Genomic DNA, 12,589 nt, shown 5'->3' with positions numbered 1-12,589 from the left:
AGTTCCAAATACCTCAAAACATATAAATAATAAAAATAAAACATTTAAAAAAAGGGGACAATAAAAAAGAAGGATAATGGACAGAGAAATGTAGTTTAGTTGCAAAGTTCATCATATTCTTTTTCCTAAGAAAAATACTTTAGTCACAAAGGGATTACATAAAAGTAAACTTACAAATTGATGAAGATTGATGTGGTATGTCAGATTGTAAAGTTACTTTTATTATAAAGAAGATATAATGGATTTCATGAGGCCACATCAGTTTTTGAGTTTATTCTGTATAATCTCTTTGTATTTATAGTAGTTCTCTTCTCCTGATAAGAACCCTATTTCAGATTTGTGTTTTACAATACATATACCCCCTATGGGGTTTATGAATCATCTAGCTCGAATTACAGTTGAATTAAAATCAACCAATAGTTAGAATTATAACTCTTTGACGATCAAGTCAATTATCCTTATTATTAGCAACTTGCATTACACCCACAGCAAAGAACTCTCATATGACTTCTAGAGGCATGCCTTTCGTTTTAGGAACCTTCAAGAAAATAAATATCCATGAAATGATGCATCCAATAACGTAGATACCAAAGAGACCAGCAAGGCCTATGGAGGTGAGCAACAATGGAGTTGAGTACGTGACAACGATATTTCCAATCCAATATGCGAGAGAACAGATAGTTATGCAGAGGCCATGAACACGAGTCGAGAAGATCTCTGAGCAAAGGATGTTAGGAATTACCCCAAAAGCCATGACAAAGATGGAGGTGTAGACCACTATGCCAGTGGCAGACACTGTTGCGTTAAAAACAGACCCCTTATTGACAATGCTGCTAAACACTAGTGCAATGAGCGACAATATTAGGATAGGTATTGTGTAAAGTAGCAGCGACCTATAAGAAAATAATTTAGAGTGCTATCTTCAGGAATGTTTGCATGTTATGATCTACAATTTCATATTTCTAAAAAAAAAAAAGGGAAAAAAAATATCTATGAACTCAAGGGTTCTCACAAAAGGGAACCTTACCTTCTACCAGTGATATCCATTAGGTTCATTGCAAGAGCTATGCAAGGAAGCATAAAAACCGTTGTAAGAGCACTTATGAGGAGAGATGAAGAGGTTGAACTAATGCCCATATTTGACAAAAGAACTGAAACACCTGCTTTCTCTAGAATCTGAGGACTATAGTATAGAACCCCATTTATGCCAGGAATCTACAAAGACATCACAAAAAAATGTTGTACATAATCCAATGTAGAAAAGAAAGAAGCATGAAGGGAAAAACAAAAAAACAAAGTTGCAGATTATGGAAACACAACGAACATAAGAATATGCACACTTTAATTAAGAAAAAAAAAGTGCTTTTAATCTACAACTCTGTGGGAAAAATCAAGCACTAGTACAACCGTCATCATGTACTAAAATTGTTAAGCGTAGAGCTGAGTCAAAGTAGATCACATAATTATCTTACCCGTCCACGACCTTATGCATATGATTTGCGAGAAGATTTGGTATTGTGCTAAACAACTAGGGTTCAAAAAACATTGTTATGAAAAGAACTTTGAAGGAAAAGTAGGATGTGCTTATGTACTAAGACAACAACATAATTGTGAATGGGAAGTGGAAATTGGCAAGGATTCACGTAAAAGGGAAGAGATACTGTGAGGGGAATTTCCTTCCAAGCCCTTGGGTCGAGCCCATGTAGGGACAACAAGGGGCTTGACCTGGCCCAAGTCCCAGTTAAAGAACCCAACCCATAACACACCAACCTTGGAGGTAAGCCTAGCACGAGAAGACTAGTTGACAAGGACAAATGGGACTCGCCGTCCTTGACATCCCTTACAACACTTAGTACTCGAAGACTTGCCCCAACTAAGGGTCCGAAACTTGGACAGCCCTTGATTCCCTAACAAAGGGTATGGGGGAGCACAATGCTGATTATCTACCGGTAGGACTCCACTAGGGGAGCTATGCCGCATTAATGGCACCACCCTAGACTCCACGCTGCATTAAAAGATCTTGACTGAGCTACAATGGGAGGTGAGATGAACATCTTGACATAGAGCACGGGGTGTCCTCCCCAAAACCTCATATAAAAGTGGCCCTTTATGTACAAATGTTTCTTTCTGAACTTATGTACAAATGCTACTCCTTATGGTTCAGAGAGTATCAACTTAGAGGGATGATACTCATCATCCCACACGACATACTTTATATATTTTAGAAAAATTATTATTATTATTATTTTTATTCTTGCTAAATTAATTGAGTTGCACTATTAACCATTCATACATCATATACTTATTATGGAAAAAAGGAAAAATAAAATAAAATAGGTGTAGTGTGTGGGATTATGAGTAGAATTTTTCACCAACTTATGTCGAGTTGCATCAACTCAAACAGAAGCCTGGCCAATCCATCAACGACTTCTTTAATTGTCTTTGTTACATTTGAAATCAAATTGATGTCTCTGACCCACTCTAGAAGGATCCAACTGATGCTGACATGTATGCCATTCTTCGTGATTAGCGTCGTCTCTATCAGTTTTTCATTACCCCACAGGATGACTTCGAGTTGATCTATAGTCAACTACTTAATCGCACTCTGACTCCTTCCCTTTGGATTGCTATTAATGAGTTGATCTATGAGGAATCTCGTCTGCAGACATTACAAACTCAGAATTAGCTCAATGTCTTGGCTACCACTCCATCAGTTTCCTCCACTAGCCAACCTCAGTAGTCTGGTGCTGGAAAACATGATTTAGGAATCACCGCTCCAATAGGTTGTTTTTTCATTATTGTAAATGTTCTAGCTATGTCATCATAACCTGTTACCGTCGTAACAAGAAAGGAACTCCTATTGCTTCTGTTGCTAATTCAGACACTCCTTAGGTCTTTGAAACTATTAGAAATGTGTCTCAGTCTTCTAGATCCACTATCACTCTCTCCAAAATTAACTTGGAGAACCTTCTCAATCAAGTCCTGATTCGGTTTGGTAATGCATCATTCTCCTTTTTTCTTTCTGTTTTGCCTGGTAAGTATCTCGCTTAGCTTATGGATTCTGCCTACCACAATGATATGACAACCTCCTCGTCCTTGTTCTCTAAAATGCATTTTGCATATCCACCATTTGCTATACACATTGTTAATGGATCCAATATGGTTGGTCCTAGTCAAAGCTCTATCTCTACATCCAACATTTGTATTTCTGAAGTGCTTCATGTTCCTAAAGTATCGTATAACTTGGTGTCTCTAGGACAATTGGCTCAACTTAGCTACCATGTTATTTTTTACTACTATGTTGTACTGTGCAGATCCACAGATAGGACAGGCACTTGTAACAGGTCCCAGAGTGGAGTGTATGTTTCTAATGAGCACTTTTCATCTTACCTCAGTTCCTCCCAGTCCACTAGCTAATGTTTCTGTGTTCACATATATTTCTCCTTCCTTTGCCCTCTAGCACTCTCGACCTGGTCATGCATCCTCTTCCCAAATACAGCAGTTAGTTTCTCAAGGTTTTTTAGGCTTTGTGTCCTAAGATACCTTTGATTTTATTTCTTGTCCATTATGAAACAAACCTATTTTGCCTATTTATAGTAGTGAGTCATTGTCTTCTAGTATTTTGATTTGATACACTCTAATGTTTAGGCCCTGCCCCCATAACTAGTATAAGTGGATCTCATCACTTTATTATTTTTATTGATGATTTCACTTGTTACAATTGGATTTATCTTATGCACTCCCATTCTAAACTATTGCATATTTATTAAAACTTTATAAAAATCATTGAAACTCAATTTTCTACCCGTATCAAAAAATTTTGATCTGATATGTATTTGAATACAAACAATCTACTTTTCAAAGTATCTTGCAAACATATGACACTATCCATCAAACCTCCTGTCTAGGCACCTCTCAGTAGAATGGACGAGCTGAACGAAAACCTTGTCATACCCTTGACATAGTTCAAACTCTTCTCCTCTCTGCTAAAGCCCTTGGCCCACTCCAGGGTGAAACTGCCCTTACTACAGTTCATACCATTACCCACCTTCCAAGTCCCATCATCTCAAATCAATCTCCATATGAGTGTCTATTTGGATTTCCTCTAACTATCAAAACCTTTGATCCTTTGGTACTACTTGTTTTGTCCTTCTTCAGTCTCATGAACATATAAAGTTAGAGCCACATTCTTGCCTTTGTTGCTTTCTTGGCTATGGCAATACTCAGAAGGGCTATTGGTGTTAGATCCTATTACTCATTGCCTTCACATTTCCTGTCATGTTGTGTTCTAGGAACTTCGGATGTTTATTGAGGTATCCACTTTTAATCCCTCTATTTCTCAATCCTTTGCCTTAGAACTTTTTGCAAATGAGCCATTCAATCATTCTTTGCCTGTGTCCATATCCAATGTTCCATGCATTCCACTTTCAAGCCAGAATCTCTGTCCCTTGAGCTGCCTCCCTCTCTTGTTGCAATCCCTATTCCTGCCCTACCTGCGGATCACATAATCAAGCTTTCCCTTCATCATTCTCCTAGGGTAAGATCTGGTCCTACTCATCTGCATAATTTCCATTATTACACTCCCCTTGCTACTTTGCATGTGCCTCACTCCTATCGCGAGCCCTCCACTAATCCTTTATGGCAAGATGCAATGACTGAGGAACTTGATGCATTATCTAAGAAAGATACATGGGATCTAGTTGATTTGCCCTCTGTAAAGTCTATGATTCGTTGTAATTGGATCTATAAGATTAAGACTTGCTCAGATGGTTCTATTGAGAGGTATAAAGCTTGATTTATAGCCAAAGGTTTCACACCAGAATATGTGATTGACTATGAGGAGACTTTTGCCCCAGTAGCCCATCTTTCCTTTGTTTGCACTCTTATGGCTGTTGTGATCTCTCGTCAGTGAAAGCTCTTTAAGATGGATGTCAAAAATGTCTTCCTAAATGGAAATTTATGTGAAGATGTTTATATGCAACATTCGCCTAGTCTCTTTCATCCACTAGCCAAGGTTTGCTGCCTCTGTCATGCTTTCTATGGCCTTAAGCAAGCCCCTCGAGCCTGGTTTGCAAAATTCACCTCTATGGTTTCTCACTTGGGCTACTCCCTTAGTTCCTATGACCTGGCCCTCTTCATTCATCATTCCAACAAAAGTCGCATTTTACTACTACTATATATTGATGACATGATTATTATTGGTGATGATCTTAATGGCATTCAGGAACTTAAGGACTTCCTCATTCAACAATTTCAGATGAAAGATCTTGTCACCTTAGTTATTTTCTCGGCTAGGGGGTCATTTCCTCAGTAGATGGATTCTATCTCACCTAAGCCAAGTATGTCTCTGATCTTCTGTCTCGAACTAGCCTTATTGACAGTAAGATTGCTAATACACCCATTGAGCTTCATGCACATTTGACCCTCTCATGTGGGGAATTATTGCCTAACTTCACATTTTATTGATAATTGGTTGGTTGGTAGCCTTGTTTTGATAGCCTTGTTTACCTTATAGTCACTCATCCATACATTTCTTATGTTGTGTATCAAGTGACTCAATTCATGTTTGCCCCTTGAATAACCCATTATACCGTTGTCCTACACAGGGCACTCTCTTCCATGGTTTGCACTTCTCTGCTCAATCTTTACTAATTCTTCGAGTATACTCTAATGCTGACTGGGCAAGTGCTACCACTGATCGTCGTTCCACCAAATGTTATAGCTTCCTTCTCAATTCCTCATTGATCTCTTGGAGTAGCAAGAAGCAAACTGTTGTGTCTCGATCCAATACTGAGGCTGACTATCGTGTCTTGGCAAACACCACCGCTGAACTCCTTTGGCTTCAATCGTTACTACAAGATTTAGGTGTACCTCTCACCTCTGCCACTCTTCTTTATTGTGACAATCGTAGTGCCATCCAAATTACTCATAATGATATTTTCCATGAGCGGACCAAGTATATCGAGATTGATTGTCATCTTGTTAGTCATCATTTACTTTCTCTTCAGTTGCTCTCGGTCTCCTCTCAAGATCAGCTTGCCCACATTTTTACAAACTCTCATTCTACAACTCGATTTCATTATTTGGTTAACAACCTCAGGGTGGTTTCTCAACCGTCTTGAATTTGAGGGGAGATGTTAGTGTATATGTTAGTGTTAGTATATATGTGTTATGTGAGTCTCACATTCCTTGAGTGAGGCTCTTGTATAGTCTTTGGCCTCCTATATAAGCTACCTTATATAGCACAATTAATATATATAATTGATTAATACAATTCTAATAGTTTTAACTCTTTATAGTTGATTAATACAATTCTAATAGTTTTAACTCTTTATAGTAATTGCTTCCTCACGTTTCCAAGAACCTTACAACAAGAAACCCCAATTTTGTTACAAATATCCCCCACGAAAAAAAGCACGAACGAGGAAAACTCTCAAATAGAAGAGTATTAAACAATCTACAAGGGATTGAAAATGAGAGATGGAGAAAGCAAGCGTGAGAGAAAGTATAGTGATAGGCAAGATTAAACTCTCAAATAGAAGGCCATCTCGGTTCTCGCTTGCCATCGTTTTTGACTCACGCTTGCCATCTCGCTCACGCTCCCAAGCAAGCTTGATGAGAACAATGAGACGAGGCTGAAAAGAAAAGCAAATGAGATTTGACTAGCAATGAAATACAATTCCCCAACGGGAAATTATTGGGTGCATCGGTTTATTTCAAGAAAGACATGGAAAGTCGTTGCAGAGGATTCTTATTCGGGGGCACAAAACAATAGCTTGATGCCAAGACCGGACTGATGTTATTCTCATGCTCGAAACTCCTTAGAGAATGTTCATAAAAACATTTGGGAACAACTTCGAAACTTTAAGGGATATTTGGAAAATGAGATTAGATGAGAAATTCGTGAATACTAATAAAATAGTTTGTAAATAGTGGTGAAATGGTTTGAATTATGATGTTATATAAGGTTTTAAAAAATGAGAAAGAAAAAATTGAATAAAAATATTATAAAACTAAAATAATGTTAAAATATAGTTTTTAATATTATTTTTATTTTGTAATTTGAAAAAGTTAAATTATTTTTTATGTCTTGTTTGAAAGTTTGGAAAAATTGTAATGATTAGATAAAAAAGTTAAAAATTTAAAATTTAAAAATATTTATATTTAAGAGATATTTGTAAAAAAAAATAATAATATAAAAAAAAAAAATGAGATGAGACAAACAAAACCAAACCATCTCTTCCAAACAACCCCTAAATCTTATGCTGTTGTTGTTGGGAAGAGATGACATCAGAAAACATAATAGTAATATAGACAATGCTAGGATGACTCTCATGTGTGCGCACCCCAAATGTGCCCCATGCTGCAATTGCACATTTATTTATTTATTTATATTTTTTCCATTCAAATATTTTTTAAACATCCTTAATCATTAAGAAAAAAAATCACAAGTTTACTACTAATCACTTTCTTAACCATTGAAAAAAAATTAAAAAAATAAAATAAAATACATGAAGAGTCACATATGGGAGGGACCCAATCATTTTCTTAGTGATATTTATAATCACAGTAATAATAATAACAATTACCTTGATATTTCGAACTGCAGATAAGAGTCTTCTAAGCCATATCCTCCAGCACATGCACATTAGCTTCGGCTTTGCATTTGACCATGGTTTAAAAGTGAAGCATGGCTGAATTCATATTCTTATCATTGTCGTGCTTCGATTTATGGAGACATAAGTGGGATTCCATGTGCAGCTATCGTAGACTGCTGCAAGTCGGAAGAAATACGGACGCCTTCCTTCATCGCAAGGATAGACCAAGGCCCTCGACCAAAGTCCCAGAAAAATATAATTTAATTGTTTGATTCCAATAACTTCCTTGAAATAGAAAAAGATATATTATACTCTTTCCGAATCGGGAAAATTTTCGAATCGGGAAAAATCCTTTTGGAAGTGGCAGAAAGGTCACTCAAATTTCATAGCAATGGAGGAGATATACATATTACAACATGATGTCCCACGACCCTCCCCTATTGCCGGCTGAAACGCTCAAGGATGACAGAAAAAGAAGAGAAAAGGTTCGAAAAATAGAATGACCGCCAAAAAAGGAAGCAGGTTGGGAGAAGGAAAGAAATCTACAACTCAGAAGACATAAAAAGTAAAAGCCATTTTGAAAAACCCACCCATATCAGATGCAGTCATTGCAATGAAATCTCTGCTTTCATCAACCATGCTAATGGCCGATATCCTGTAATTTAGACAACAATGAAATCATGCATCAACAAGCAGTATCACCGGATATTTAAAACATCGGCCCAGGTAGTTACCATCTATTTTAACCACTAGTCCTACTTTTTGGCCTACCCTTTACTTCTCTTTATGAGGAGGATCAACCATGGGCCAAATGACGCAAGTGGTGAAACCAGCACGATAGGGTAATAAAGCCTAAACGATTGCTATAATCCAGTTTAAATGGCAATTATATTCCTTTTTTTTTTTTTTTTATATGGCCATATCCAAATTGGCCAGGAAGCAATTCAACAACCTACCAAATATCATGTCATATTTCTAGTCATCAATGCTGTAATCAATCAGGCTTTCACATAATCTGCACCATTTCGCTTCCTTTTGTTAGACCTCGAAAAGAAGCATATCTGAGCCCAACTCTTTCTCTGCTTAACCGATTGTGACTTAACATCTCCTTTTTCCTTTTTCTCGAAGAGGTCAGCCATGTATTGAACAACAGCCTAGGATCAAGCAAGATACCATAATGAGCATTGGGATAGAAGAAAGAGGCACTCTTTAAATAATTTAGCAAGGTAAACTAATAGTCAAAACTTACCTGTGCACCCTTTTCAGCTATATGTCTGGGTGGAACTTCCAGAGGATTTTCTTCCACACGTAGTACACGTAGTCTTGTGAGCATTCTAAAAGAGCCTGGAAGAACCCGTATCTGGTTATTGCTAATATCCAATTCTTCAAGCATCTCAAGGTTCCCAATGGAGCTTGGTAGAGATCTCATATCAGCAAAATTGTTTCCTATGTTCATCTTGACAAGCGTGGTAGCTAAACATAGGCTCTCAGGCACTGACTCGAGCTCATTGAAACTGACATCAAGCTCCCTCAGGTTTGAGAGAGATGACATAGTTGTGGGTAATTGTTTGATATTATTGTAACGGACCGACAAAACCTCCAGAGTCCCAATCTTCCCTACAGCTTCTGGAAGAGCTTTAAGTCGATTATAATCTGCTCGAAGCTCCCTAAGTGAAGTACACCGACCAACAGTATGTGGGATTTCTTCAATATCATTTGTCGCTACATTCAATTTCTTGATGCTAATGAGTGATCCTATAGACTCGGGAAGAAACGAGAGCCGATTTGAGCTCAAATCAAGCTCCTGAAGACGCACCAATCTGCCAAAGGTAGCAGGCAGGGATGACAACTGGTTTCCACTCAGGTCTAGATAGATTAGGCTAAGGAGATCTCCTATAGCATCTGGGAGTTCCGAGACCCTATTTGAATGCAAATCCAGTTTTGTTAAGGATGAAAGGCCTCCTATGGTGTCTGGTAGGGCCGCAATCCGATTATCAGATAAATCTAGGGTGATCAAACTCGACAACTTCCCAGTTGAGTCGGGGAGCCATTCAATTTGATCCATCAACTTGTTCTGAAGATTGAGATCTCGGGTACCCTTTTTAGCAGACACTTCAATTAAACTAGCAAGCTTGATCAAACTCAGTTTTTCTCCATCTTGAACTACAAAAACAGAATTATATCTGGTAAAAGATAGCCATCACAAATTATTGCTTCACTCTTATTTTCAATAGAGAACACTCCAAACAACAAATAAATCCGAATCTGAGCTACGTCTTTATGAAACTTTACAGACCATGACCCCATCCAATCCCAAGAGGGAAAAGAGGAACAATTATAGGGTAACTAACTCAAGTTGACAAAACCCGAAAACGGAAAAAAGGAAAAAGAAGAGGAAAAAGATCAAAATGCAGAGAAGACTTACCTGAAGAAGTGGTAGGAGGTTTTAGAGAAGGATACAATATCTGGGTCGTGGGCGAAACAATGGGTCCAATCCCGATCCCAGTGCCGTCCACGTAGAATGTTGATTTAGCCTTGTTCACATAGCTGTCATCTTTGGCGAACAATTTAGAAGCCATTAAAGGATCTTTGTCGGTGCAGTACAAGCTCGACGACGAAGTAGTCGCAGATGACTTGGGTCTATTATAGAAACTGCCTCCTTCAGCAGAAGTAGTGAAAGGCAGACACTTGGAAGCTCTCTGAATAAAATCGTCGAACAGAGAGTGGAGGCTTTCGAGATCGAGCAGTCTCAAAGCTTCCCGCTTCTGCTCTTTGGCGTGGAAAAAGACTAAGCTCTTCTGCATCTCTTGTAACACGATGAAGAGCTCCTCGGGTACATCGGGGCTCTTTGTTTGTCTTGCAATGGCATCGAGTCTCGCTTGGTCCTCCTTCTCCAAATTTCTGATCAAGGCTTTGGCGGCCTCCAGCTCGTCGAGTCCCGGCCTGCTTGGCAAAGATCGGTGAATTCGCATAATCTCTTCCACCACTTCATCTACTGACGATGCCATTTCTTGTCTACCAAATCACGGAATCCTTAAATTTTTTATTTTTATTTTTTCCCAAGATTCAAAGAGTCCTTATCAAAGAGCAAAAATGAAGAAAGTAGAATCAAGAAAATTGAAAACGAAGAAGAAACCACGGGTGACTGCGGACCTGCGGTGAATTAAACGAGAATTAATTGAATGGACTCGCATATGTTGCTAGTAATTGAAAGGAAGAACAGAAACAAGCCCATTTTGTGGCCAGATGCGAGAAGCATTGAATTTAGGAAAAAAGCGAACAAGTGGAGTGAGGGAAAAAGAAGAGAGGCATAGCCATATTATATGACGCAGACGGACTGTGAGAGAGTGGGAAGGGTTATGCAATATGGAGAAGAAAAAGAGCAGCTGGAAACGGTCGTGGGGATTCTCGGTAACGTCTGAGAAATCCGGCGCTATCCATAAGTAACTCCATCTCTGGATCTTCCTTTCCTTCGCTTCCCCAACTCTGCTCTCGAGGATTTTTTTTCTAATTTTCTTTTTTGCTTAATTGTATATATAGCAGTAAGCAAGTATGAAATATACCAATAATAATAATTATACTGTGATGCATGAAAATGCGGATCGATCAGTTGGTGAAAGCAAAGCAAGCAAAAGATGAAGGAAAGCAAAGCAAAATACCGTGAAATCAATCGATAATGACCGATCGCTTATCTGCAACAGCAAGGTCATCTACTCATACCACTTTTTTGTCATGTACCGTACTACAATTTTCTTTTATTTGTCAGTTATACCCCTATACTCCACGCAAAATAACATCACACTACCCTCCCGTTCTTCATTTCAAAGCTTCCCTTTTTGTTTTGTTTTGTTTTATTTTTTGTTCTTCACAAAGCTAAACTTCGTTACTAAATAACTTAAAATACAATACTAGTATTTAAGGAAAGCATATAAATATTTACATACAAAAAATAAATCAAAATGAAGGGGAATCCTACCCACTACGAAAATTTAGGAGACATTAAGGAATTTTTATAAGAGGGATATTTCTAAACATGTTGGAATATACCCATTATGCAATAGAATGCGCGCATCGATTTTGAGATCGATGTATCTTTGTGGCTTTCCAAGTTTTAAAATTATTGATTATGAACCTTGTATATCTAGCTATGCCTTCCATAGTCCAATCTGTAGTTTTGTTTGGATCTTTCAATGTTATAATGGATTGTAATAAATTACTTGCTATAAGGATTTTCCTAAGCTTCTCTGCATGGGCCTTTTGGACTCCAATGAAGGCTGCATTTGCCTCTCCTTGGTTTGGATTGGTGCTTGTTGAAAAGGGTGTTATGACAAAAGAAACAATTCATTCTTGGCTTCTACAAACAACAGCTAATGTGATTCCATCTGCTCTAACAACAATATCAAAAGTACGGTATATCTGTTTTCAATAGCTGGAGGTCTCCATGGTATATTCTTCTCTCTTCATTTGTAATTCCAAGCTTGAGAATGATCATTCAAGCATTTTGAAGTTTTGGAAATAAAATGGTCAATTGAGAGAGTTTGGCCTTCATGGATAGATTTGATTCTAATCCACTAGAGATTTTCCATAGCCAGAAGGGAAAAAGTTGAAATTATGCTTAGCATCTGAAGGGATTTTTATGGTAGAGGAAGGGTTCAGAACAATTTTTATCCAATTGATGAATCCTTGGGCAACAAGCTGAGAGATATCTAGAGGCCATGGTGACTATCTCCATATTATAATGGAGTAAAGGCACTTCAAGAAAAGATGGGATAGAGTTTTTGTTTCGATTTGACAAAGAGGACAGAGCTTTTGATCATCCATGAGAGGAATACAAGTGCTTAGGAGATCTCTAGTAGGGAGAATGTTATTGGTAACTCTCCAGAGAAAATGTTTAAGGCGCTCTTGAATCTTTAAAGACCAAATTTGTTTCCAAAAATTTCCATTTTGATGAGTATTCTGATCAAGTGAGGGAGAAATGAAAGCCACATAAG

General features: G+C 37.9%; 2 protein-coding genes across 8 annotated transcripts; both read right to left on the bottom strand.

Annotated features, from left to right (window-relative positions):
* Nucleotides 1–435: 435 nt before the first annotated feature.
* Nucleotides 436–11,289, bottom strand: LOC122315925 (plant intracellular Ras-group-related LRR protein 4-like). Of its 7 annotated transcripts, none has more exons than XM_043132270.1 (5): nt 10,024–11,289; nt 8,848–9,761; nt 7,590–8,752; nt 1,013–1,215; nt 436–893 (listed from the first exon to the last, which is right to left on the bottom strand). In XM_043132270.1, the coding sequence occupies exons 1-3, from the start codon at nt 10,604–10,606 to the stop codon at nt 8,597–8,599; spliced, it is 1,653 nt and encodes a 550-aa protein (XP_042988204.1). In that variant the 5' UTR covers nt 10,607–11,289; the 3' UTR covers nt 436–893; nt 1,013–1,215; nt 7,590–8,596. The 7 variants fall into 7 exon arrangements, with proteins under 7 accessions (XP_042988204.1, XP_042988201.1, XP_042988203.1 ...); XM_043132267.1 differs by having other exon boundaries at nt 1,023–1,215; XM_043132269.1 differs by having other exon boundaries at nt 1,028–1,215.
* LOC122315343 (monosaccharide-sensing protein 2) lies at nt 500–3,143 on the bottom strand. The gene is made up of 3 exons (XM_043131213.1): nt 3,087–3,143; nt 1,028–1,215; nt 500–893 (listed from the first exon to the last, which is right to left on the bottom strand). The coding sequence occupies exons 1-3, from the start codon at nt 3,141–3,143 to the stop codon at nt 500–502; spliced, it is 639 nt and encodes a 212-aa protein (XP_042987147.1).
* Nucleotides 11,290–12,589: the final 1,300 nt, after the last annotated feature.

The sequence above is a fragment of the Carya illinoinensis genome, chromosome 7 (assembly GCF_018687715.1).
Source record: "Carya illinoinensis cultivar Pawnee chromosome 7, C.illinoinensisPawnee_v1, whole genome shotgun sequence".
NCBI lineage: Eukaryota > Viridiplantae > Streptophyta > Magnoliopsida > Fagales > Juglandaceae > Carya > Carya illinoinensis.
The sequence above is the reverse complement of the archived record's forward strand: the minus strand, read 5'-3'. Positions and strand labels throughout refer to the sequence as shown.